We start from the raw sequence: 27,078 nt of genomic DNA on the forward strand, positions 1-27,078 counted from the left end.
TTTCAATCATGTCTGAAAATCTTTGGTGTTGGACCGGACGGAAAAGGATAGAGGGGAAGAAGAGAGAGGGACGTTAGAGAGAGGGGGGGGGGGGGTAGGGGGTGATAATAGGAGGGGAAGGGGGATAAGACCATGAAGCAAGTTTACTGGTTGTTAATCATTATGGTAAGGTTCAAATGTAGTGAAAAAAAAAAAAAAAAAAGGGGCGGAGCCTGTCCACACACACACTCAAATGTTATAAACACACCTGCTAGCTGCAAAAATGTCCACCTGTCGACATGTACACAAAACAGATAGTGTTCACACGCATACTTATGCCTTAAAACCAACTAGTGTGAAATATTTCAGTCATTCAGTCAGTCATTTTTTTCAATTTCAAATCAATTTTGGGGAAAAAGTATGTCATAAATGAAAACATTTGGCCCACGCTGTATTATTAATCAAAAATAAAATTACATATACATCCATTCTGTTCTGTTTCAGTATTTATTGTGTATTTTAGTTGTTTTTGTGTGCGTTTTTAATTCTAATTCTGCCATTTTCCTATTCTCGTCTTTTTTTTGTCTATTCCATATTTATTTCTGAAGCTCTTTTATTTGTCTCTGTGCCAAAAATGTGATGTGTCGACTGTAACAGACCCAGTCAATGGGATAACAATTAGAAGAGAACACATGCAGTAGGTGGCAGTGTGCGCCAAAATTGTTACCTTCAGCTAATGAAGGGTTAGAGTAAGTGCTTGCAGTTATATATCAATGTTGTTTCAATTTTTTCCACTGTGGATGTTTGGAAAACTAACTATGTTGTTGTACAGAGGTATAGTAGTTGAGTAGCTTGAGGGCCCTGGTAAATCCTGGCTGGGACCTTTCTGCATAGACTTTGCCTGCATGAATTAAACTGTCCAGGATTTAAATGGGCCGTGTCAGAGCACGGAACAAAGCAATGGCAATTTCTACTTTTATGCTGCGCTCACACCGAACGGGATTTTTCAAATTTCTGGCCTCTGTCTTGACGCGCGTCAAAATTCTCTGCTAGGTGCTTGTCCAGAAGTTATGCAAATTTGTGTAGGAAAGCGCCACCGTCAAACGCTTTTAACGGCCTTTTCGCCACACTTTTTTGAAGACGTGGATCATTTCGAAAGAGTAACATGGGTCATTTTAATTTGGAGACCTCAACAAAGGCGGTGGCAAGCACGTCGAAACATCTGGGTCCTTGAGTTCATTCAGAGACACTGAAGTTCACCATCTACTGCAAAAGCATCGTCTGAGTGACGGCCGCTTTCAGCAGTACTTCTGTCTCTGTGACCCAGTTTGAATTTGTTTTATAATTGTCTTGATACAAATATGAAAAAACATTGTTTTGGGCAAGCACAGACAATATACTTGTCCTCCATGTTGGTTATAGAATCAACCTGCTGTTCCCATCATCAACTCATCCACAACTGGGAATATTTCTGGATCCGGGTTACAGCACAGCCGCGTGTGGCTCACGGCGGCTAAACAACTATCTTCATGTGACTTAAAAGTTGATTTTCTCAAAAAAAAGAGAGCTGACCATGGCCCCTAAGAAAAACCATGACTACGAAGACCTTAAAAAGACTCTTGATTATATCCAAGCTGCGTTGTATCCTTTCATGGAGCAAGTGACCAGCTAACTCCTCTCATGGAGCCAATGGTAGACTTCCGAAGATTCCGAGCTCAAAACGGGCAAAAAGATAACCGGGTCGACATTTTGGAGAAAAGACTGGATGATGTGGAACAACAAGCAAGGCTGACTAATGTCATTCTCACTGGAGTACCGATCAAACCTCGGACAAAGCCAAATGCAGCTGGACTTACTTAGCATTGCCTGTGCTAATAGCGCTAGCATTGCTAGCAGTTCTTCTGAAACGGGGAGTGATGGAGAGTCTTGGGAACACCAAGTGGAATCATTTCTCACGTCTAAAGGGATTTCCCTGGATCTAAATACCATGGTGACCTGCCACCCACTCCCCAGGAGAAAGGAGACAGATAAACCAGCGATTCTCATCAGGTTTGTGAATCAAAAACACAAGCTAGCTCTGATGAATCAAAGGAGGAATCTGAAGGGATCTGCTGCTTATCTGAACGACCATCTGACCAGAAGGAATGCTGAAATCGCCAAACATGCCAGGCTTCTCAGGAAGCGTGAGCAGATTGAGAACACTTGAGTTATAGGCTGCAGGATTTAAGTCAAACCACTCGGTCCACTGGACCGGTCCAAGGTTCTGGTTGTTAACATCATGAAGGATTTTGAGAAGTGTTTGATCACGGTCGTCTGAACCAACATGCAGTAATAAATCAAAGAGCCAAATCTTCTTTCTTTCTCTTTCGGCTTTTCCCATCAGGGGTCGCCACAGCGAATCATCCTTTTCCACCTCACTCTATCATGGACATCTTCTACCCTAACATTAGCCAACTTCATGTCCTCTGTTAAGACATCCATGTATCTCCTCTTTGGCCGTCCTCTTGCCCTCCTGCCAGGCAGCTCCATCTCCAACATCCTTCTACCAATATATCCACTATCCCTCCTCTGAACATGTCCAAACCATCTCAGTCTGGCTTCTCTGACTTTGTCGCTAACACAGGCAACATGAGCCGTCCCTCTGATGTACTCGTTCCTTATCCTGTCTAACCTGGTCACTCCTAAGGAGAACCTCAACATCTTCATCTCCGCTACCTCCATCTCAGCCTCTTGTCTCTGTCTCACTGCTACCGTCTCTAACCCATAGAGCAGAGCTGGTCTCACCACTGTCTTGTACACCTTTCCTTTGAGTCTTGCTGGCACTCTTGTGTCACACAACACTCCTGACACTTTCCTCCAACCGCTCCAACCTGCCTGCACTCGCCTCTTCACCTCTTTTCCACACTCCCCATCACACTGAACTGTTGACCCCAAGTACTTAAACTCCTGCACCTTCTTCACCTCAGCCCCCTGTAACCTAACGCTTCTACCTTGATCCCTCTCGTTCAGACACATGTATTCTGTCTTACTACGACTGACCTTCATGCCTCTTCTTTCCAGAGCAAACCTCCACCTCTCTAGCTGTTCCTCCACCTGCTCTCTACTCTCACTGCAAATTACAATGTCATCCGCAAACATCATTGTCCAGGGAGATTCCTGTCTTACCTCATCTGTCAGCCTGTCCATCAGCATAGCAAACAAAAAAGGACTCAAAGCTGATCCTTGGTGTAGTCCCACCTCCACCTTGAACTCCTCTGTCTGACCTACAGCACATCTCACCACCGTCATACTTCTCTCATACATGTCCTGAACTACTCTGACATACTTCTCTGCCACTCCAGACGACCTCATACAGTACCACAGCTCCTCCCTCGGCACCCTGTCATACGCCTTCTCTAACTCTACGAACACACAATGCAGCTCCTTCTGACCTTCTCTGTACTTTTCCATCAACATTCTCAAAGCAAAAATGGCATCAGTGGTGCTCTTACGGGGCATGAAACCATACTGCTGCTCACAGATCTCCACCTTCTTCCTAAGCCTGGCTTCCACTACTCTTTCCCACAGCTTCATTGTGTGGCTCATCAACTTTATTCCTCTATAGTTGCTGCAGTTCTGCGTGTCACCCTTGTTCTTAAAGATCGGAACCAGAACGCTTCTCCTCCATTCCTCAGGCATCTTCTCACTCTCTAAAATCCTATTGAACAACCTTGTTAGAAATTCCACTGCTGCCTCTCCTAAGCACTTCCATACCTCCACAGGAACGTCATCAGGACCAACGGCCTTTCCGCTCTTCATCCTTTTCAGAGCCTTCCTAACCTCATCCTTTCCAATCTCTGCTACTTCCTGCTCCACAACAACCACATCTTCCTGCCTTCTTTCCCTGTCATTTTCCACGTTCATCAGCTCCTCAAAATACTCCTTCCATCTTTTCTGTACACTCTCCTGGGTTGTTAGCACCTTTCCATCTCTGTCCTTAATCACCCTTATCTGTTGCACGTCCTTCCCATCTCTGTCTCTCTGTCTGGCTAGCCTGTACAAGTCCTTCTCTCCTTCCTTTGTGTCTAACCTGTCATATAGCTCATCGTAAGCCTTCTGTTTGGCCTTTGCCACCTCTCTCTTCACTCTACGCTGCGCTTCCTTGTACTCCTGTCTACCTTCCTCAGTCCTTTCTACATCCCACTTCTTTTTAGCCAACCTCTTCCTCTGGACGCATTCCTGTACTTCCTCATTCCACCACCAAGTCTCTTTACCGTCTTTCCTCTTTCCAGATGACACACCTAGCACCTTCCTACCTGTTTCCCTGATAATTTCTGCTGTAGTTTCCCAGTCATCTGGAAGCTCATCCTGACCACCCAGACCCTGTCTCAACTTCTGCCTAAATTCCTCACAAGTTTCTTCATTCTGTAGCTTCCACCACTTGGTCTTCTTTTCTGTTTTCCCTCTCTTCTTCTTCCTGACCTCCAGAGTCATCTTACACACCACCATGCGGTGCTGTCTGGCTACACTCTCTCCTACCACCACTTTGCAGTCAATAACCTCTCTCAAATGGCCTCGTCTACATAGGATGTAGTCCACCTGGGTACTCCTACCTCCACTTCTGTATGTCACTCTATGTTCCTCTCTCTTCTGGAAGTAAGTGTTGACTACAGCCATTTCCATCCTCTTCGCAAAGTCCACCACCATCTGTCCCTCCAGATTCCTTTCCTTCACACCAAACCTGCCCATCACCTCCTCATCACCTCTATTGCCCTCACCAACATGCCCATTAAAGTCTGCTCCAATAACAACTCTCTCTCCTCTGGGGAAACTCTGTATGACCTCATCCAACTCACTCCAGAATCTCTCCTTCACTTCTAACTCACAGCCAACCTGTGGCGCATACCCACTGACTACATTCACCATCACCCCTTCGATTTCTAACTTTAAGCTCATCATCCTGTCTGAGACTCTTTTCACCTCTAGAACACTGTTTACAAACTCCCCCTTCAGAATCACTCCTACCCCGTTTCTCTTCCTATCAACACCATGATAGAACAGTTTGTATCCTCCTCCAATACTACGTGCCTTGCTGCCCTTCCACCTTGTCTCCTGCACACACAGTACATCTACCTTCCTTCTCTCCATCATGTCTGCCAGCTCTCTGCCTTTCCCTGTCATTGTGCCAACGTTAAGAGTCCCTATTCTCAAACCTATGTTCCTGCCTTTTCCCTTCTCTCTCTGGCCACGGGCCCTTCTGCCTCCCCTCCTTCTTCGACCAACAGTAGTCAAATTTCCACCGACACCCTGTAGGTTAACAGCATCGGTGGCGGTCGTTGTTAACCCGGGCCTCGACCGATCCGGTATGTCTAAAGTGTTGTGGATGATTCGCATGGTTATTTTGGCAATTTTTACGCCGGATGCCCTTCCTGACGCAACCCTCTCTATTTATCCGGGCTTGGGACCGGCACAGAGGCAACTGGCTTGCAACCCCTGTGGCTAGATTAAATCAAAGAGCCAAATAATATCAAGAAATATATTTCTTGATATAAATCAAAGAGCCAAATAATATCAAGAAATATGACACCTGGATTCTTTGCTTTCTCCAAAAGTCTGAAGTGATCTGGATTTTCGGCAGAGAGTTCTGACCTGCAGACAACTTGACCACAACTTTCAGCGCCGCTGGTATCAACTGAAGAAGGAAAAGGACCTTAATCTAATGTCTGCAGACATAACATCGAAGAGAACTATAAACTCTGTTTAAACCAGAAGAACGGCTGTTAATCAGCAGAAGAAGGAATACCAACCTTGGTCATTCGACAGAATATGGACCCTTTTTTATTTTACTCCACAGCATTACCTTATTATTAAAAAATAAAAAACAAAAAAATAAAAATAAATGCTTAATCAATTATTGAAAATTGTTAAATTGATTGATTTCTAATGATATTACTTCACCAGTTCCAAAAATTGAAAAATGGATTCATGATTTTTCTAATGTAGCATCATTTTGCACATTTTTTAACTTTTGATACTTGATCAAATTTTGCTATGAAAATTTTTTAAACAATGTTATGTCTATTTTACTGATGTAGTTTTTTATTAATCATATACATGATTTTTATAATGAACACAATCTGCATAACTGATCTGCATTTGCCATGTTGATTTCTAAAAGTTATTTTTTACATAATAATTTAAGTAATTTATCTTTGTCATGGGCTTTAATGATATTTCAGGATTCTTAATTCGGTCAAAAAAAAAGCCAAGAACCGGATAATAATAAATCATGTAATCAAATGGTTACAGTAGAACAGGGGTGGAACTACGGTATATAAATTCGCTTCCTTCCACTCCCTTTCAAGCAATATTTATTAATATGTCTAAGTTTGATTCGTCATTGTATGAATGTATAACCAATGATTGTATTGTTTTTGTGTATTATTCTTATTTGATGGCTTGAAATAAACCATTTCCAAATCAAATCAAATCAAATCTCTATCAAAGCTGACTCCCTGATTGGTTGATGTGATGCAAACATTCACCAAAGTTCAGATATTTGAGCCTCGGAAATATCAAGTTGCATGCCAAAAATTTTCAGAATTCTTTACGCCCCACCCAAAACATGCTGCTACCGGACACTAAATCGCACTGCGGGATGTCTTGCAACATCTGTGCTGAGCATTGAAACAGTAACTCCCCAGACGCAGGAATCGCTCATTGCAAACGCAGCAGTAAGAATCATCTCCTTCTAAGTTTGGCTTTACCTCCAACTGGGCCGATCTTGTTGGTGACAGCATATCTCAGGATCCGCTCATCCTTGTCGTACATCACAAACACCCTTTCCATGGTGATCTGCAGGGTCTCTGGATTGCTGGCGCGGTTGTCATGGCGACACTCACGATAAGTGATGTTCTGTTTCAGGTTTAAGGAGTAGGACTCTGCCCCGCGACTCGCTGAAACCACCTTAATTTCTCTGGCAGAGGTTGAAGTCACAACTGCGGAATAAAAGATAGAGTCAAATGACCTGGTGCTGACACTTCATATCTAGAGTCTTGTGTTGCCATGGTTACCAGAAGGATAGTACTGATAGGTCTCCTTGAAGGGCTCCACGGTGATTTCAGCTTCAGGTGGGATAAATGGCACGTTGCCACTGACAACAGTATCCACGTTGAGGAGATTGTGCTCGTCCAGACCCCGCCCTGTCTGCAGAATTGACAGGCGGTGGTTCCCAGGGTAAAATTGTACCTCCGCATGGCGAGTGAACTTGGCACCTGGCAACACAAGTAACCAATTATTACTGTTTGTTTGCAATTTCTTAAAGAGTGCACCAGCTGCATATCGCACACACCCACACACAAACACACTCACAGCTGTTTCTGATTAGAAACGGGGAGGCGGAGGCCTGACAACACAGCCGGCCGGCCGGGTGACCAGCAAGATTTATGCACAGACAAAGAACGCCATCGTTTAACCGGAGTTCTCTTCAGCCTCTACTGAGACAGAACTGATCAGATAGATTTGATCGGGATTACCTGTGCTCTTGAATCCTGCTTGGCTATTGGGCAACTCCAAAGCAAACAGCCATCCAAAGAGCTCCCCTATTGGTGAAACTGGCATCAGGGCCCAACCCAGAGGTTCAGGTACCTGTTGTTTAGGAGAAGGCATTAAATGGCAGTGATACCTGCTTATTTCAAAATGTTCTGCTGCTGAACGAGTTGGGCATGCTGAACTTCTATCAAGAATCTACCTCACTGATGGCGCTGTAAGCTCTCCCATCTCCGACCACTATGTAGGCATGAAGATCGATGTTGTTTAGTGTGACTGGAGTTGACTGCACGCTCACAGTTCCGCTCACCTTACCGCTGACGCGCTGGGGGGCACCTGGAGGAGCAGCATAAGGAGTAAAATAACAACATTAAAACTGAGAAAATAAGTTTGGAGTTTATTGAAATTTGCTTTCTAACCTTCAGGGAGACAGTCACGCCCGTTTCCATAGAAGCCAGGTTGGCAGTGGCAGCAAAAGCCTGTGGCGTAGTCGGAGCAAAATGCATTCTGGGAGCACTGCTGTTGGAATCTGAAGAATAGGATAAGATTTGTGTTTTTCTACTGTATCTGCAGGTATAGTTTTGTTCTGCATTTGTATATCTGAATGAAATGATGGGCTTTGTTTTGTTTGTCCTGTCATCTGCATCTGAGTTTTATGCTTTTCTGAGGTTTGAGTCTTATTATACAGTAAGCAAGTTAGCAGTCTGGATTCTTTTGAAGTAACTAAAATATTTGCTAGCTAATGCTAACTATCATTCTACGTGCACTTTCAAAAATCTCCTTTCGTTTTGCATTCACTTTCAGCAAGCTCCCAATGCATTTTACATACTCCCTGAAGCTAGCAGTTCCCTATAATTCTATGCTACAAAAGCAACAATCCAACATACTTAGTGAGCTAACTTTTAAAACTGCACCAATAAACTAAATGTTTAATAACAGTTTGTATAATTAAGTTTAGAGAGCAAAACTCTCTTTAAAATGTTTGGATTAGGATGCCTTGTCTGCTACAGATATAACTGTTTATACTGAAGCTATGCTATAATGTTAGTATGCTGCCTCAGCTCCAGCTACAACAAAACAACCAGAGTTGTAAACTATTATTTTCCAAACAAAATAGATATGTAAAAATGTCTAAATAACCTTTCAGTTTTAGCCTGTATCTTTCTCTATATGCTATGACATTACCTTGCCGCATTAGCTCCAGCTAAGAGTGTTGCAAACTTGTATTTGTACGTGTAATTCCGAAAACAGTAGATACATAAAATATCCAAATAACTTTTGGGTTTAGTCTGCATCTTTCACTATCTGCTATGACATTATCTTGCATCATTGGCTCCAGCTAAAGCAAAACAACCCATGCTGCAAACCAGTATATGTACAGTTAATTCTGCAAACACAATGGGTTGAGGTTTTATCTCTCTAGCTTGCTTAAAGGTTCAGAAAATAAATGTTTGTCAGCATATGTTGTTTTTTATTAGGTAATTAGTAGCAATTTAGCTTACATGCTTACATTCACCATATACTATGAAATTATCATGTCACGTCAGCTCCAGCTAAAACAAATGAAGCTATGGTACATACTAGCATTTGTAAGAGTAATTTTGCAAACACAGAGCATGAGTAAAAGAGGTCTTAAACAGCTTAGAGACTCCAAATAATCTTTAAGTAATCTTTAAACTATAACAAACCAGGTTTTTAAAATTCTGGTTCACTGAAATAATGGTAAATTACTTTTGGGTTTTGCCTATATTTCTTTAGCCTACTGCAAACGTATAAAAATCTAAATGTTAGTTGGCATGACATGTCTTTTATTACCTAAATATTAAAAATGTAAGTATTGATAGAACTTAGATTCTCTGGATATCTTTTCAAAGCAGAAAATCACAGGTACCACTATTTCCCATAATGCATTGATAATCTTATCTCTTCATTTTAACTACTGGAAGAAAACAACAACAACAAAAAAGTAATCAAAATATATAAAGTTTGTATACCTGGCACAGGTTTCTTTATTATCTGTGGTGTATTGAATAACTAGGAGAGAGAAGAAAACAGTTATACTATTAAAGAATCACAAATAATGAAACAAAAAACTTGAAGTAAGACTTTCAAAATTTTACACCGTAGATTTAGTCACATTTTATGGGTTGGTTATTCTAGGTTTTTATATAGAGAATCCCAACTTTTTTAGTTTGTCTAGCTGAAAAAGGAAGGACTTAACCCTGTATGAGTTACCACCACTCACTGTTGACATTTATTTTCCAGCATTGTTTATACTGACTTGATTCCAAGATTTACGAGTCCACTCCTTGTATATACATTGTAAGGAGACTTGAGGAGGAACAGAGGGAGGAAATTAAATTATCTTTTTATTTATGCGCGGACAGACAGAAGGAATATATGGACGAGGAGATGTGCAGATAAACACAAACACATGTCAGATTGGAAAACAAACCAGCTGCTGCTCTGTGTGTTCACTTGAACCGCACAACCCAGACGTAACCCTGAAACATCGCTTCGGGACGTGAAGACCAGCATCAATGCAAAGGGGCCACTGCTTTCTTCCCAGAAATAATTTTGCACACAGGAAGTGAAGCGTTTTCTCTGGATGGACAGTTCAATGTATTGAAGGAGAACATTGTTTTGAACACATTTTATTCAATATTACAATAAAAAACAAGAAATTTTGATGCCTAAATGATTGAAAGTAATCTTTCTTTTTAGGCTCATTGAAAGAGTCGTCCCATTGATCTGAAAAAAGTCTTAATTTATGTTCTGTTTTGCCGCTTACTCTTCAGTTTTTGTTACTTCATCTACCCGGCACATGATAATAATTGCTTCAGAAAACATGTTCTCCGGCTTGCCTCGTATGTTAGCAGTTAAGATTCTTGAGAAAATACCAGACCGAGCAGCCAAGTTCTTGGTTAAACTCCTGGCTGCATTGTTGATGCATGCCATTTCCTCTCTTTCAGAGGCCGCCCCCACTGTGCTATCAAGCTGAGGCAAAATGCCAAAAAATGATAACTGAAAGTGCGTGTTGTTTTCCTTCAAATGGGCAGGAAAAATGGTTTGGTGGAACACTGGGACTAAATGGTGGAAGAAGGAGGGAAAAAAAACACCTTAGACTTCTTGACGGGAGTCGGCTGAGATCGCGTTCTCGTTTGTGCCCCCATGGGGGCAGTTCTAAGGGAGGGACGGCTGCAAACGCACACCTGGGAGCTGCCCCGTACAACAGCAGTATTGTGCTGCCAGCTGTTGAGCAGCTCTGCTCCACATGAGTGAGGCGGTTTTAACCTCCACCCAGCCCTGAGCTAAAAAAAAACAAACAAAAAACCCCCAAAAGTTGTATTCGATACGTAGAATTGAAGTTGTTTTACTAAAGTTTGAAAAAATAAAAATAAGATTTCGCCGGTTTCCGTTATTTGCATAAACACTTTATGACTGTAAAGTGTTGCATATTGAAGCGAAACCACTCATCTTTGTCTCAAAAATCAGCTACTTTAAGTCAACTGCAAAAGGACTGTATGACTATAAAGTGTTGCACATTAGCGCAAAACCACTTTTCCCTGGAACAAAATCCGTTGGCTCTCGTTAATTACGTAAGTACTAATTCTTTTTTTCCCCCCACTTGTCCTGTCCAACAGCTGAGCACACAAATAGGACTTTGTGTTGGACACATTTTACTGTTACAACAGGGGGTTTCAGGATCTTCTGACACACAAGCTGTATATTTGTATAAACCCCTTTTGTAATTTAGGCTAAACTTTATTTGTATTGGTTGCATGTGTATCCTTTTAGTTGTTGTTGGACCACACGGAAAAGAAGAAGAGGAAAGAAGTAAGCACTTTTGACCTAAAACCACTTTTCTTTGTGTCAAAATTAGCTGGTTCCGTGAGCACTTTATGACTGAAAAGTGTTACATATCTATGAAAATCTCCCTTTCTCTGCGTCAGAGTTAGCTGGTTTATGTTAATCCCAAAAGGGGTTTATGACGAACGTGTTGCATATTAGAGCAAAGTCGCTTTTTTTACACGCCAGAATAAACTGTTTATGTTCATCTAAATTGAAACATTGCATATTAGCGCAAAGAAGAAGAAGAACCAAAAATGACATCTTAGAAATTGCTAACCCGCAACAAAGTCACAGACCTAAAAAGTTTTAATTATTGCAGACGACAAAGACGGGTTGTATTTACTTCTTACCTCTAGTGTCAAAATGAACGTCGTCTTCCTCCACGTTGACCACGTAACCGCCAGGTGTATTTCTATCAGGGGGGTACAAATCTACCACCTCTAGGGGGAGCTTTAGAGTGAGTAAAAATACATTTGTTTACAACAGGCTGTGTAATAGTTACGTGTTATCCATTTATAGCCATAAATAAATACAAATACAAGAGACTTTTATTTTGAAATCCCTCTAAACATTAAAATATAGGCTGCATGCTTTAGTTCTTGTGTGTTACCTGTGGTATCTGCTCCTGGCCCTGTCGAGCACCTCCCTCCAAGACTCTCTGTGGCTGTTCAGGAGGAGCGTATTGCCTCCCTGCTGGCTCTGGTCCATACCTGGGTTCAGAACCCAGCAGAACCTGATGACCTGAGTCCTCTGGAGGAGAATAGGAAGGCTCTGGACTTCCAGGCTGGAGGTACTGGAAGTGATTACTTGCAGCGGGACCCCTGCCTGTCAGTGAATATTCATCATCTTCGTGGATTTCAGGGCCTAAGGTGTATATAACTTCATACTCAGGAGTTGTGGTGTCCTTTACGGAAGAAAGAAACAGTCAAACCAGAAAAAACATTGAATATTTTAAGAACATCAGGTAGCTTCTTAGATTTAGCAGAACAGTAATTACCGGGACAAATCTTCTGGGGGGCGCAGTGACAATGGGTCCGCCAACGGACGCAGGGATCACATTGTCAAAGGAGTAGCGGTGTCCAGTGTGGAAAAGCCAAAGACCTGGAGTCCCAGTGTTACCAACCCTAAAAGGCAAGAAAAAAAAAGCTAAAATTCTATTGTTTTTTGAGGGATTTTGGGTTTCTGTTTCCCTTGAAAACATTTTCCACTAGCTCTTATTTTAACAAATTTACAAAATTCTGGAAAAATAATGTCTATATTTAGCACAAAGAGCATTGCGGTGTCCTGACAAACTTCTACCTTTTTTATATTTGACGCAAGCCAGAAAAAATAAATGTTGCAGTTCCACAAAATGCCACTAGAGGCTGGTGTCAGATAAGAGCAATTTTCCATTGACTCCAACGATAAAAAATCAGATTTTACAGCAAAATTTGACTTGATTTCTAACTAGGATTTGAAATAAAAATGCTTTCCACATAACTACTGTTTTAAACTGAAAAAAAGATGGGACTCGATAGAATTAAGATTTTATACATTAAAAACTAAAAGATAAAAATATTGTTCCTCTGAAACAATACAAATACTTCTTCTAATTGATGTAAATCAGAATATTTGACAATAAATCAGAAAAGTGTGAAACCCAAATTGTTCAGTTGTGTATGTAGCATTAAATATTCACTAATGTAAATCTGATTAGTACTTACCGGTTGAGGTTTTTAACACTCTGCTCATCACTGGTTACACTGTAAGAGGGTCCTTCACTTCGGGAGAAGAAAAAATACGTCACCTCTCCTCTGCTGAATCCAACTCTAGCTGGAAGCTCAATCTCAACATTATACGACTCCTAAAAATTAAGACAAATACAAGAATAAGAATCAGGAACAACAGCAAAACTCGACTCTTATCTGTCCAGGAGATAATAAAATAAACACCTTAGGTCTCGTCCCAAAGAAGTTTAGACCATCTTCAGGGTACAGGAAGAGAACGTAGGAGTCGGTCTCATCGTAAGCGATCACTGCTTGGAATGTATTGACCTTCAAAAACAGAAAGAAGAGAATTGATTGTAAAATGATTTTGTTTTTAAACATAGAAGGTGGGTAATGGAGGTTTTTTTTGTGGATTTTCAACTTTGTTTATTGAACATTTTACATATTGACAGACATACAGAGTGTATAATGAGATGTCAGAGCAGGGACAGTGCTGTGTAAAAAAAAAAAAAACATTGAATGTCCCACCCACCCACTCTGTTCAACAACCCCCAAAAGGCCAGGGCAGACAAATCACTTAGTCATTTAGAAATTAGAAAATATAGAATATTAAAAAAAGTAATGCTAAAATAAGTGAGAAAACCAGGGTAACAGCCTTAACTGTTCGTCACAGCAGCGCTCAGTCAACCTCCAGATTGTGAGGAAATGTCAAGGACTCCATGTATTGTAAAAAAAAAGGGTCCCATGTTATACGAAATAGCTTCTTAAGTTTGAGATCATAAAGCACCTCACAGACCCAGATGATTTATAATAAATTGCATACAAACAGTGCAATAATCACGCTCGGTTAATGCACAATTCGCGTAATGTGTGATGGATAAATAGTCTATACTGAGGTGCCTATGAGTACACATCTCTGTCCATGACTTCCAGAGGACATCACCATTTTGTTTATAAAAATAAAATCAAACTTTATTAATAAAAATTAAATTAAACTTTTTTATAAAAAAGCGATTCTCATTCCTTGCACAACTCAATGCGCTTTAACATTTATTGTAACACAATGAATACTTATAAAAGTAACTTCTAAAAAGTACCGTCTGAATGAGGCCATGGATCGGACGTGGAGTGTTCTATGTTGATTTACGTGTTCTTTGCGTGATTATTCGGACTCTTTCGTTGGTTTTAAAGTGGTTTATTCATGATACTTCTGTGAATATTTTTCTTACAAAAAGACCACAACTTGTCTCACTTATTCCACGCATGACCAATTTTCATCTGCGCAATATGGGCAAAAATGAACATGGTGACTGTGTGAAGGTGGGGCTTTTACCGACGTTTCTTGCCCGTTTGACCCCAATCTGATGGCCTCCTTTTGTTAAAAACAACCTCAGTCATTCCTGAGAGATATAATCTCACCAACTCCTGGATCTTCACTTTGGTCACTTCAAGGTGGGACATGTCTGACACACCTTTGCTGGAAGGCCTTCTGACCACATGACCCAAACGCTTTAGATCTCTCAGATGCAATGGAGCAGATAACTGCTCTCCTCACTCTGTCAACTAAGTGGAAATGTTCACATGCTCTTTAGAGGAATCTTTTCCATTTATTTTGAATGGTCCTTCTAAAATTTCACCTTGATTTTAGTCCACCAGTGATTTGATTTGCATTTGAATTTAACTATTAGATTTTCTGATTCAGAACCAACTTTTTTTGGTGAAGAAAAACGGTTTTTCATTCAAAAAAAAATTAACAAAAACTAAAACAAAAGTGGAACTTTCATCACTAAAATAATGAATTGTTACATTAAAATAACTGAATATAACTACAAAACACAGACAATACTTGGAAACAGGCACACATAGGGTTCTATGAGTGCCCTTTTTGCCTCATATTAAAAAGTGCCGTCTGTGTGTTCTTTTTTTGTATTAACGTTAATAAATTTCTGTTAGAGATACAAGAAAGAATAGCGGCTGACGCGGGGGGGAGAGAAGCTGCTGTCTCACAAAGAACTGAAGAGACGACGTGACAGTGAAGCAACTTGTGAGTTCTGGTCTATCTAGTGGCCGTCCACTGATTTAACAAAGCTTAAATATGCTTCATATTTCAGAAAAAGTACGTTTTTACTTTTTCTAGACGTCTGAGCGGCGCATCAATTCAACAAAGAGCAGATCGTGCAGGGACAGGAAGTTGGTACTAGGTACAAAATAAAACACCGGGGGAATTTTCAAAATGAATGAACAGAACTGATGCGAGTTCGTAGCTACGGGTCTGACACTAAATGTGTCTGTTTAACATATTATTTTATAAATAAAAATGTTTTCTTTAAACTCTGTATCATTCTGTTTTACCCTTTTTTTGTATTAAAATCTTTCAGATCACAGCAAAAGTTTGTGTTTAGAGGATGAGATGCAAAAGAGAATTTAGCTATGAGTCCCAATTTAGAACCAGAGTCACATTGGATCCAGCAGTCAGGAAGTGGAGGCGTAGGAGCCAAAATGCAGAAAAATGGGCTTGAAGACGGAAACAAACATTGAATAAATACACTCAAACAGGACAAAAACCGTGGAAAAATCAAAAAGGGGATAAAACAGATGAACTGAAAACCAGACACTTGTACTGACTGAAGACGATGAACAGAAATGAAGACAGCTGTGGACGGTAAACATGCAGGGACTGATAGAGGACAGAACACGACCAAAACCAGCTCTGAAAAACTGAACCGTAGAATCCTCACAGCAACACTGTCAGGTCAATAAATGTTTTTGATCATTTGTACAATAAATAAGCAGCCTCCAGTGTTTTATTGCTTTGATGTCTTCCAAATCTATGATAAAGTGAACAAACTCATGTTAACAATAGTTTGTTTACATTTAAAAAATAATGACAATTGTATCGCTTTTCCCTACACAGGTATCATAACTGAGTAGTTATCTATTACTAAAGATTTACTTGATTTCCTTATTGTTTAAACGAAAACAAAAAATGTGTTTTTTCTGACCTTCTCTGACTTTGAGCCCCTGCCTGTCAGAAGTCAGAACTCAAGCAGCCCCAGCACACACTTCCTGGATGCCGCACACCTGACTTTCATTCATTCCATCAACCACAGCATACTTAAGCACTGCAGTGAGTGAAGCTCAGTGCAAAGTACTGTTTGTGTATCTCATGGCTCCTGACCCTGTGTTTGCCTGCCCTGACTCTCGCCTGGATCCTGACTACCCGGTCTCTGATGATCTCATGCCTGTTATCGCCCCATTTTAGCTGCATTTGGATGCAGCCGTCTGCCCGTTCTTGTGACAATGCCCCTCTAAAATCCTGTGCACGTCTCTGCTTGGATTTGATCAAATGACATGGTAATTTCCAAGTTTAGGTTGTTACACGTGGATTTATTGTTGGATTGTTGTTAGAATTCCTATTTTCAAGTATTTGTTAAAACCAAAAACTAACCTCTACCAGGCTTCTACCAGGCTACCAGGCTTCATCCGACTGAGATGTAGGTTTATTTAGAAAAGAAAAAGTGTTTCAGACAAACTGACATACTGTCATATCTCCAATGTCCAGTCCTCACACCAGTTCAAGACAACTGACTTTAAATTACTGCTTCTAAATTACTTCATGGGCTGAGGTCAAAATGTTTCCAAATATTCTTCTTTGGAAGAAAAACTGTTATCTGGAAGAACTTTGGGTCAGAACCAAAGCATATATAGTTGCAGATTGACGGAGCAGCTTTCCTAAAATACAGGATTTGATTTGATCCAATTTAACCAAATTACAAATATTTGCTCACCCTTCTATTAAAAAACGTTTTTAACATAAACTATTTGACATAATGAGTAAAAACAGAAATGATGAATGCTTACAAAAGGCAAAATCTTAACCCTGAAGAACCCACAAGGTCAAAACTTATTTTTTAGCTACTGTTAATTGCTGCTACCTGAAATTAACAGACAAAAATAAAAATTGTCAAATTAACTTTAAAAGCCCAGAAATAAATTGGTTTTGTGTTCTCCACGGTTAGAGGTGGAATAGATATTTCCTTCTCCAAGTAATTGCCGATTGAAAATGCTTCATTGTTTTAGTAAGACTACCTTTAAGTCCCACATCGAGAATCTTTTGATCTATTTTCAAAGCTTTTCCAGTGGTCTTTTTAATTATTATTATGCTGTTTTTAGCCAAAATCAAAAAATGGTTTCTAGGACGTACATCATCAGAAATTCCCCTCTGAGTTGTGGGCGGCGCTGTTGGCATCCTCAGAAATGCAATTTTAATCTTTTAATTTTCTTAACATAAGTCTTCCATCATGAGAAAAAATGTTACAAGAACCCGTTAAAAACACAATTTTTATATACTTCGAGAATTTTAAATAGGAAAACATTTTTACTTGACACGCCAACTCAAAAGTACATTTTGGTTGTTTGTGTTCTTACGTTTTGTATTGTTTTTTTGCTGACAAAGCTGCAAAGAAATGCACTGCCTTTCTGTGTGAAAGGAGCTTAACAGTTAAAGCTGTTTAATCATCCCTGCACATGAAAATATTTCAGGTTTTTTTTTCCTTTTAATTTGTTCTTTTTGTTCTTCATTTCTTGGTGGTAAAACCATTGAAACTTGTTGGGTAACATGTGCATCGTAGAGGTGAAGTCATCTCCTGCACACTTCAGTTACTGCAACACTCGGTCCTCATGTTTGAACTTCACACCTCCTTCATTCCTTCCTGCACCTCCTCCTCTTCCTCCTCTCTCCTCTTTTGGGTTAACAGCATCTGCTTTGGTCAGTGTGGATCCTAGTCCCCCCCCCCCTTTTTTTTAAATTACTTTTTTGCAGCCGTTTGTTGATGTTTTCCAAACATCTACAAGTAGATGGATTCTAATATCAATGTAAACCTTCCCAAACCTCACAGCCCCCCCCCAATCCAGATGTTGACATCTCGGTCTGTCTGCCTGTGTCTGAACATCTTTCCCCATGACGGTACAACTCCCAAACCAGACACTGCTCCACGGAGCCTCGGGCCGCAGGCAAACACAGACGTTCCTCAACCTATACTCATCCCGTCCGAGCATATGTGGCTCTGTTCCTAATTGTTTACATCAACATCTTCCAGCTATCTTGTTGTTTGTGGGCGAGGAGGACTTTGTAGTTTCCAGACTCTTTGTAATTAGTGACCGGGGGGGGGGGGGGCTCTGCTTTCCTATATATTTAAGTTTGTAGGCAAAAGGGATGAGGAGGTGTTTGTTTCCTGCTTTGTTGCGGATTATTCTAAACAAACACCTTCTTCTTTTTTTTAAAGAATGGAGAAGAGGTTGAGGCAGTGCTTCTCAATTATTTTTTGTAAGGCCTCCCCTAGGAAAAAGAAAATGCCCCCCCCCCCACACCTTATCCCCCCACATACACACTCGCAATATAAAAAGCAATATAAATCCGCTTTTAACACATTAATTTTATTTTGCCACAGAAACCCTGTTATAGCCTAAAACAGAAAAGAAGCTTAAAGTGCCTGAAATAAAAAAATCTGTCAGTCGTTATTTAAACTAGAAACATTTTGACCAACTGAACTGTTTGATGCTGAGAAAATTAAATAAATCAATCAATAATATTTATATTGTCTAGGGGTTTTCTGTAATAACCTGAAGGTGCCATCAAGAAATAAGGCCCGGCTTTGGCGCGTGCCGTTCATCTCCCGTCGTGTTCAAGAGAGAGCCGTAGACGGCTTTATTCGTTTCTAGAAGTGCACCAGTCCTCTCTGCTCTCTGTTGTGTCAATTTAGCTTATTTAAATGCAGCTGTTTTTGTAAAAAGTAAAACTTAATATTTACTGGTACCTTAGCTCAGTGCTTTTCACGCTAGTGTGCCGTGAGATACGGTCAGGTGTGCCGTGGGAATAAAAAAAAAAAAAAAAAAAGTTTTTGTGAATCACCTGAAAGTCCATATTAAAAAGCCCATGCACACTCAAATATGCGCTATTCGTTTGGGATTTTGTATTTTACATTTTTTGGGAATATCCCATTTGGTGCTGAGGAGTTAACCTAGTGCGCTCTAGGCTAACATTTGCATGGTTCTATGTTGTTTTAATTAGGGGGACGTTTTTAAAACTGTATTTCAATAATAAACAATCTGCACGCTTTAAAAGAACCCTTGGAACTAGAGTGCCCAGGAATCTTTAGAGGTCTCGATTCTACCTTTATCTGTCTCCAATCCTCCCTGGACCATTAATCTGAACCAAAATATCAGTTTAAATGTCATTTAGATTTATGGAACACATTTGACGGCTAACTTCTTGTCATGATTTGGCAATAACTGTTACAAGGAAAACCCTCAAATTTTGTTTTTAAACTAAAATAAAAAACAGCTTTGTGTGTGAACAGACTGAGTCAATGTCTCCTACATCTCATCGGTCCACCTGTCAGCCTTGCTGTTACCATTTCATCTTTAATCTCGTTTGAAAACACATGAAAAATGAACATTTACAGAATTGGTAAACGCAGCCTTGTTCCCATTTCTTTTTACATTTCTTTTAAACAGGTTTTATATTTGCAACTGTAGCAAAGTTTCTTAATCATTCTTTTATTTTATATGTAAATGGAGAAGTTCTTGTTTTGATTGATCCACCTGCCAATCAAATCCTTAGAACTGTTAGCATAGTAGCAATCAATAAAGCTACATTTTAGTTAAATAACTTTCTTTATCCCTGAAAAGCCAGATGATTTGCTCCAAGTATTCCTAGTGTTTGGCTTAAATTGGCCACAAAAACTGCAGAAATATTGAGAAACATAAGGAGACCACTTCCTCCCAACAATTGTGAACCTCACGTTTATGTTTGTTTGTTTACTACTGATAGGCGGGATATTTTTTAGCCGACTCACCGCAGCCAAAAGGTTTCTTTTAGTGGAGCCGAGGCCGTAAACCCCCTGCAGGCACTCGGTCACCCCTTATTTTTCTTTACTCTGACCAGATGCCGACGTTTATTGTGCCTGGAGACAACAAATGTTTGTTTGTGGGTTAAGTGACACCATCACCCGACTGCAAACTGCTGGTTAAAGGGAGAATTTGGAAAAGGGGTTTTAAAGAAAACACTAAAACGGTTTAAGTTCTCCATTGTTTGGAAGGTAAAACTCAATTCTGGAGCTTTCTGGGTAAAATGCGTAAAGGTGGCTGGTCTGTAAGCACAGCTGCAAGCAGACTGCAGTTCGGCCGACGGACTCGACAGATTTGCTTTAATCACATGACCACTGCCAAAACTTTCAGTCAGGGGAGCCCTGTGTAGAGTTTCACTGCTTTAACTTTGTGTGCATTTTTAGGTCAGATTTTCAGTTTATGTCTCACTTTGATTTAGTAGCGCCGTCTTTGCTTTAGATTTGCAGGTCATGAACAGCTTTCCAAAAAGCTTTCTGACAGCTTCCTGCAAGCATCTCAAGTACGTTATGGGGTAAAAGCTGACACTATTCATGCCATGATCCAAAATCTCCTTGAAGTCGTGTTAGTGGGAATTCTGTGCAGTGGAGCTCGGCTGTCTGCTCACGAATCTGTAGAAGGAGGACAGAAGAGCCATAAAAATGAAGAGTCTCTGAGGAGAGAGAGCTGGAGGGGCTCAAAAGCAACAAATAATGCTAATCATAACAACACCTCCTACGAGCTCGCACAGTTCAACTCAAGCATGACTTTTTGTACACACATCAAGAAACAACCGAGCTCTGGTATTTTTGGAAAAGTGTGTTTTTTTTTTTTTATTCTAAAGCCTTTGATCATTTTATGAAGTAAGCCTCCTTTATTTCAGGTAAAATGTTCTTATGACTTCTTATTTTGAGTAACACAACCAAGCCTGAGACACAAAAAAAAAGGTTTGCCCCCAAAAATTCGGATTAAACTATTAACATTTATAGCTGTTCTTAAGTAGCAACAAAATAACAAATAAACTCTTCAGACTGAAGAGGGTTTCACACTGGGTTGTTTGGACTGCACCAAACCTCATTTCCTTGGTCATTTAGCTTTGCTTACAAAGTAGTGAAAGTTCACCTGAGCTCTACTGTTGCCCAAAATCTCACCACAGACACCTGCAAATGAACCCTGGTGTGGTTTAGCAACAGCGTGAACACAAAAGGACTAATACTACTTTCACACCGGGCTCAGAAACGCGCGTTCAAGCGACCACTATCAATGAGAAGTCTATGTAAACGCACCTTTATGCGCGTTTTGGGCTTCCGCGTTCAAAACTCGTGCTTCATGCATTGCTGCACATGTTTTTGAGTGACATGTTTTTTACTCAACGACAATGCGTTAAGTAAGGGTTGATGGCCGACGAAGTTTGCATTATCAGAAATTAACACCCGACGCGAAGCACACCCAGCAGCCAATCGGAATCGAGAATTCACCCAGACCATGGAATAAGTAAGGGTTAATGGCCGACGAAGTGTGCATTATCACTTTTTAACGCACGCTGTGGAAGCCTGGAGTGTCCGACGTGAAGTGGAAGTGCGTTAAAAAGTCACAATGCACACTTCGAAGGCCATTAACCCTTACTTATTCCATGGTCACTTACAAAAGAAAGAAATATTAACTAGTATTTAGTCCTTAATTCGTGTTCTTTTCCGATTTGGATTGCTTTTTTCATGAAAAGCGGACTATTTGTTACGTGGTGGGGCGCCGTGACAACGCGCCGCACCACCGCTGCAGTCAAGACTTGAAAGTTCACCTCTTACCGCTTGTTTTTGTCCAAATGATGAAGCAAAAGGTTGTTTTAAAGAAGCCGACGCAGTGAAACAAAACATTTAAGCTATGTGGCCGGAACTCCTTTTTTCCCCGTGCGGTCATTCTGTGGTATATCACTTTTCTATGCACACCCAGCAGCCAATCAGAATCGAGAATTCACCTGAACCATGGTATAAAGCTGAATACACGGTGTGCACAAGTGATGTGTGAGCCCTCCATAGGATGGACACACATTCTACACTTTGGTTGTCTAATTTCCCAACTCATTTCCAATAGCTAGGCCGCATGCATGGAGCGCACACTTATCACTAATAGCGCTAGCAAGCCTTCTGAGCAGTCTGCAGGATTCGGGTGCGCTAAATAAAACGAGTACACAACACGTTTGTGACTCACATAGTCCGTTATCTTCTCATCCTCCTTTCATGTAGTATAAGTGTTTGCAGCACGCCCAAATGACTATAGCAATCTGAGAACCAAAGCACTTTTTGGTTGTAATGACTTTATTTGTTTCCATTTTCCAAGTTGAACGTTAAACGTTGCTACTTTGGTTAACGTCTCTCATGCTCAGCTGCACTCCAGCTATTTCTCTCCATTCCGTAGCATCCTTCCCCCTTCCCCCAAAATCCCATCTCTTCCTCAGGTTAAGCGGTTCACACACATACCACCCCCCCACCCCCTTCAACTCTTCCTAATCTCCTCAAAGGAAGATGCTATCAACAACAACAACAACAAAATCACCTTTTAGCAGAACTAAAAACTTTTTTGTTGCAGGAGGGTGACACTGGTTGGCATGGTGATTTTCTTTTCACTTTCAACTTGAAGTCAATTTTTTCCGTTGGAAGGAGATAAACCGAAGCCAAACAATGGAAAAAGAAAAAAAAAATCATCAAAACTGTAAAGATGAAAGGTTGGGACAATCACAGGGAGAAAGATCCCCTTGTGTTTTGTTTTTCTGTTAATCCACCACCCCCTTCATCCCCCCATCCCACATGCACCCAAAATTACAAAGCACTGTTTGATCGATAACCTCATCAAGCTTTCCTCTGGGAGGCTTTCTCAGAGTCCGCCTTAAACAAAGCCTTTCATGCAGCCGGGGGTGAAACTCCGGATCTGTAATTAATGAGGGACCTCCTTGGAGGCGATATGAGGCATCCGAGCGTGGCGGTTTGAGGCGCTGTGATGGAGGGGACACCTGTCCCGGATGTACTCCGCCTCTTTCTTAGTGACGGCTGGGGTGGTGGGTTCGTTTCCCCCCCCCGTAACTCCAACCAACATGAAGGTGGAGCGGAATATGGACGGAGAGTTGAAACGGCGTATATTTGTGACCGGAACTTCTTTTTTAGGTGTGCGTTATCCCTGTGCGTTATCACTTTTTAAAAAGTTTCAAGATTTCTTTCACATTTTTCAGATCAAAATAATTTTTTTCTGATGATGGAGAGCACATCTTCAGAAAATTAAGCTCAGATTTACATTTCTGAGTATTTCTGTATTCAAATCGTTGTGAATCAGGAGCAGACAAAACAATGCAGATGAAAAACATTGCATTGTGATGTAGAAAATACGCTGGGCGAGCTGCCGCGCTCAATTCTGATGCGTCCGCTTGCAAACAAATAGATCTGTTGACATTGTTGTTTTCCTCATCGGAGCTGGAATCTGGATGAAAACTGTACGGCTGGATTTCTCTAATATTACTTGCCATTTTTGTTGCACCTGTAATATTAGGTTGGGGTTCTGTAAGCTAGCGGGAGAGTGCTTACAACGCATAGGTGACGGGAAGTGGGGGCGGGAATACAAGTCAGAGGCCAATTTCGGATGAACTCCTCCAGAAACTATGTCTTAGAAAGTGACACGGCTTCTTCAATTTAGGCTAAAAATGACATAATGCCGAATAAAAGACCAGTGGGAACGCTTTTACAACATGACATGAAAAGTGGAGCTAAGAGGAGGACCCCCTCATGACTCCTTATTTTAAAGCCTCCTCTTTTCCCTGTGGGAGTTCCTTTCTTTTGTTCCAGAACTAAACATTTGATTGTGGACGCAACCAAACAAACAGCTCCTATGGTGTTGCTAAAAGCTAAACGACTCACATCCGCCCCCCCCCCCCCCCCCCCCCCCGTAGTGATTTTCTGTGTCCCTTACAGGTCCAAAGGGTGAGATGTTCCCCTTTTCAAAAAAAAAGGGAGTAACTGGGTTAATTAAATATCAGAGCCTTTGATTCGTCTCCAGGGTTAGAAGGGGAGGGATGGTCAACGCGTGAGTGCTCAAGGAATGCCGGTGTCTACCTGTGTCTGAACAAGAGAAAAGGGGACTCTGTGGTAGAGGGGGGGGGGGCATGCTGATGACACTTAAAGATGACTTTTGACCCCCTGAGAGGTCAAAAGGCAGATTAGGAGGGATTACAAATGGAACCCCTGCCCCAAGATGATAATAACAGGAGGCGTAAAGCTCCAGGAATTTAAGGTTTGTGTCTCCCGAGAAGACAAAACATGGCGGTCAGGAGAATGTGGGCTTCTTATGGAAGGAAATGCAGCCCCATCGCTCCTGGTTCGACTGAGATCTTACTCGGTTTGAAGACCCGGAGCTTCGCGACGGCTCCTCGTACGCGGCGACGTTCTCCCAAGTGGCAACAACGGCGTGCGTGGGGGTAAACTTGGCATCGGGGAACCCGCGAGAAACCTCCTGAATGAGGAGATGAACACACAAGTGAGCGCAGGGAAGAGGAAAAAACAAAACAAAAAAAAAAGAACATAGAAGGTGATCAATGCAACTCAACCAATTGATCATACCCATGTTAGTCTGTTGAGCACGCTGGGAGTTTCCGTCACCCGGTAATAAATCTGCCCCCGCCCGCCGCTGGTGTCGATGTCAGCCAGGAACGGCGCCACAACAGGGAAATCCGTGGGGAAACCATCGTCTACGTACTGCTTTTCCATCGGCAGGTCCTGGGCTGATACGATTCCGTTGGTGGCCACCTAGAGCGACAGGTGGACGCTGGTAAGAAACCATTTAGTGAACTCACAGCCCCCCCTCTATAAACGACTACGGCCTCTTCATGGCCCTCACAAACCAGGACCTGAACCCTTTCATTCTCCTCATAAACCACAGGAAGAGAATCCCACCATCCAGGCCATGCAAGCTGCTTTCAAATGAGTCGACATGTCATGGATTTCAAAGCTTTTTCTGCAATTTTTGACTTCGATGTTGCGAACAGTCAAACTGACTGTTATAAAGCAATGACACGGCCAGCTTTCATTAGAAACTGAAGTGGACGAGTCTCTATTTCAACGATGCAAACATTAAAAGTGACTTAAAAATGCATGATAAGTTTTTTGTTTCACTGGATGTCTCACAAGTCAAGGGGGTTTATCTTTAAACCACTGATAAACAGCATCATGTCCTTTTTCCAGGATCTCATTTGCTGTTTTAAATGTCTGCTTTATCTACGTACAAGTAAACTTGACATGGTTTACAGATAAAAAAAGAAACATTTTCCATTTCAGTTCCTGTTCCTTTAAGACCCCATAGAATGCGTTTGGTCAGCCACATTTAACATTATTAATATTCAGTTTATAAATTTACCTGAAAGCCCCTAAAGTTGTCCATGTACTTAAAAATCCCACTACAAGTAAAATACGACATTTACGTAATGTAATTCAAGTAATAGAAAAAGAATTAAGCAATTTGGAAGAAATATATTGAATGATTTAGATTTTTTATTTTACGTTTCCAGTCCCATATTGTTTAAAGTATTAGTGGAATTTTAATTAAAAACTGTAAATTACTCAAGAACAATAAATTAGAAGAGAAACCTAGAAAGCTAGCTGCAACTGTTAGCCAGAAATGCTAATTGCTCAGTGTGCTTTTTATGTAAATGCTCAGTAATGATAGTTTAGCATTATTTTACAGGGTTTATTTTAGCTTAAGGTGCCTATATCATCTATACCAAAAAAAACCTGCTCTCTAAGGAGCTGCCCATCCCAATCCATGAAAACAAGCGGGTTCTCACATTGTGACATCACAAAGTAAGGAACAGCCCCTTCCAGGAAGAGTCTTCACTGCCAGCTCCGCCCCCAGTCCAACACACATTTTCTCAGCTGAGCGAGCGGTGATCAGCTAAACGCTTTTTTATTTTTTACATGCACAATATGCACATCCATCTTTTAAAAAGTTCGGATTCATTCTTTTTTCGTGAGGCCAACACAACGTTGATGTCATGAAATGGAACGTGCCTCAGAGATCGAGTTGTCTTACTTCCGGATAGGAAAATGAACTCGCTAATATTTTTAAACAAATCTATTGTTTAGTGTGCGAAAGGTAATATATTATCATATAAATAGAGATAGTTTACTCTGAAAGAGTTTAGTAGAGCCGAATGTAGGCGCTATGAGGTTTTTGAAACGTTCGACTTCCTCCTATTTTTAAAAACGCTTCCTTTTAGGGTTTTATTAATAATACACTTTTTTTTTTTACACTTGAGGTAACTGACATAGTATGTTTTTGTTTTTTGGCAACTTGAACCTATTTTAGTTTTTAAAATGTCACACTTTTTGAATATTTTAACTAATATTTACTTTAAAAAAAATAAATGTATTAACATTTTAGCATTTAGCTAGTAGCAGGTTGCATTTGAAGCCATTTATATATGGTATTTATACGGTATTTATATATATATATAAAGTTTTGTTAACACGTCAGTATCTGTAAACAATCAAATAAACTCTTTTAAGCTAAATGCTAACGCAAAAAGTACTTAAATTTAAATATTTATTCCTTTGATTCAAGTTTATATGAATATGTTATACTTTCACAATATATTTATTCATTTCTATAATATATACAGTTTAAATACGCGTTTAATTACACTTTTAATAACACATTTTTACCTTTCTTTCACGTTATCTTAAGTGACATCACCTGTTGAGAAATGACACTCCAAATAATAATTATAATAAAAAAATCTATACTCACGTATAACAGGGAGAACTGGGAGTTATAAAAGTAAAAAGGTTTTGGCAGGATCAGCACTTTGGACGTCTCATCGTCTCCTTCCGCCAGGAGAGAGTCCCCGCTTGAGGTCCCAAAGGGGAAGAGGTCAGCCCGGCGGATGGCGGTGACCGCACCGCAGCTCCAGCACAGCAGACTCACGGTCAGCAGCGACCCTCTGTCCATGGCGGGGCAGGGAGGACCGAGGAGCGGGGGGAAAAGGCTCGGTCAGGCTCGGAGAGGGAAGGAGAATGAAAGAGGGGGCCGGTAGGAGAATTCGCCCCCTGTTATTTCGCGGAGGGCCAGCGGGGGGGCGGGGGAGGACCTCCGG

General features: G+C 40.9%; 1 protein-coding gene across 1 annotated transcript in view; it reads right to left on the minus strand.

Annotated features, from left to right (window-relative positions):
- nid2 (nidogen 2) overlaps positions 1-27,078 on the minus strand; it is a 53,714-nt gene extending 26,636 nt beyond the window's left edge. Inside the window, exons 1-14 of the mRNA XM_011484430.3 lie at positions 26,733-27,078; positions 24,551-24,736; positions 24,327-24,443; positions 13,290-13,391; positions 13,062-13,201; positions 12,356-12,482; positions 11,969-12,262; positions 11,709-11,808; positions 9,501-9,540; positions 7,926-8,035; positions 7,709-7,842; positions 7,494-7,605; positions 7,032-7,232; positions 6,726-6,956 (exon numbers count right to left, since the gene is read on the minus strand). Coding sequence (XP_011482732.1) covers positions 6,726-6,956; positions 7,032-7,232; positions 7,494-7,605; positions 7,709-7,842; positions 7,926-8,035; positions 9,501-9,540; positions 11,709-11,808; positions 11,969-12,262; positions 12,356-12,482; positions 13,062-13,201; positions 13,290-13,391; positions 24,327-24,443; positions 24,551-24,736; positions 26,733-26,933 — 2,095 coding nt within the window. The 5' untranslated portion in view covers positions 26,934-27,078. The remainder of the gene's footprint in view (positions 1-6,725; positions 6,957-7,031; positions 7,233-7,493; positions 7,606-7,708; positions 7,843-7,925; positions 8,036-9,500; positions 9,541-11,708; positions 11,809-11,968; positions 12,263-12,355; positions 12,483-13,061; positions 13,202-13,289; positions 13,392-24,326; positions 24,444-24,550; positions 24,737-26,732) is intronic.

This window comes from Oryzias latipes, chromosome 2 (assembly GCF_002234675.1).
Source record: "Oryzias latipes chromosome 2, ASM223467v1".
Classification (NCBI taxonomy): domain Eukaryota; kingdom Metazoa; phylum Chordata; class Actinopteri; order Beloniformes; family Adrianichthyidae; genus Oryzias; species Oryzias latipes.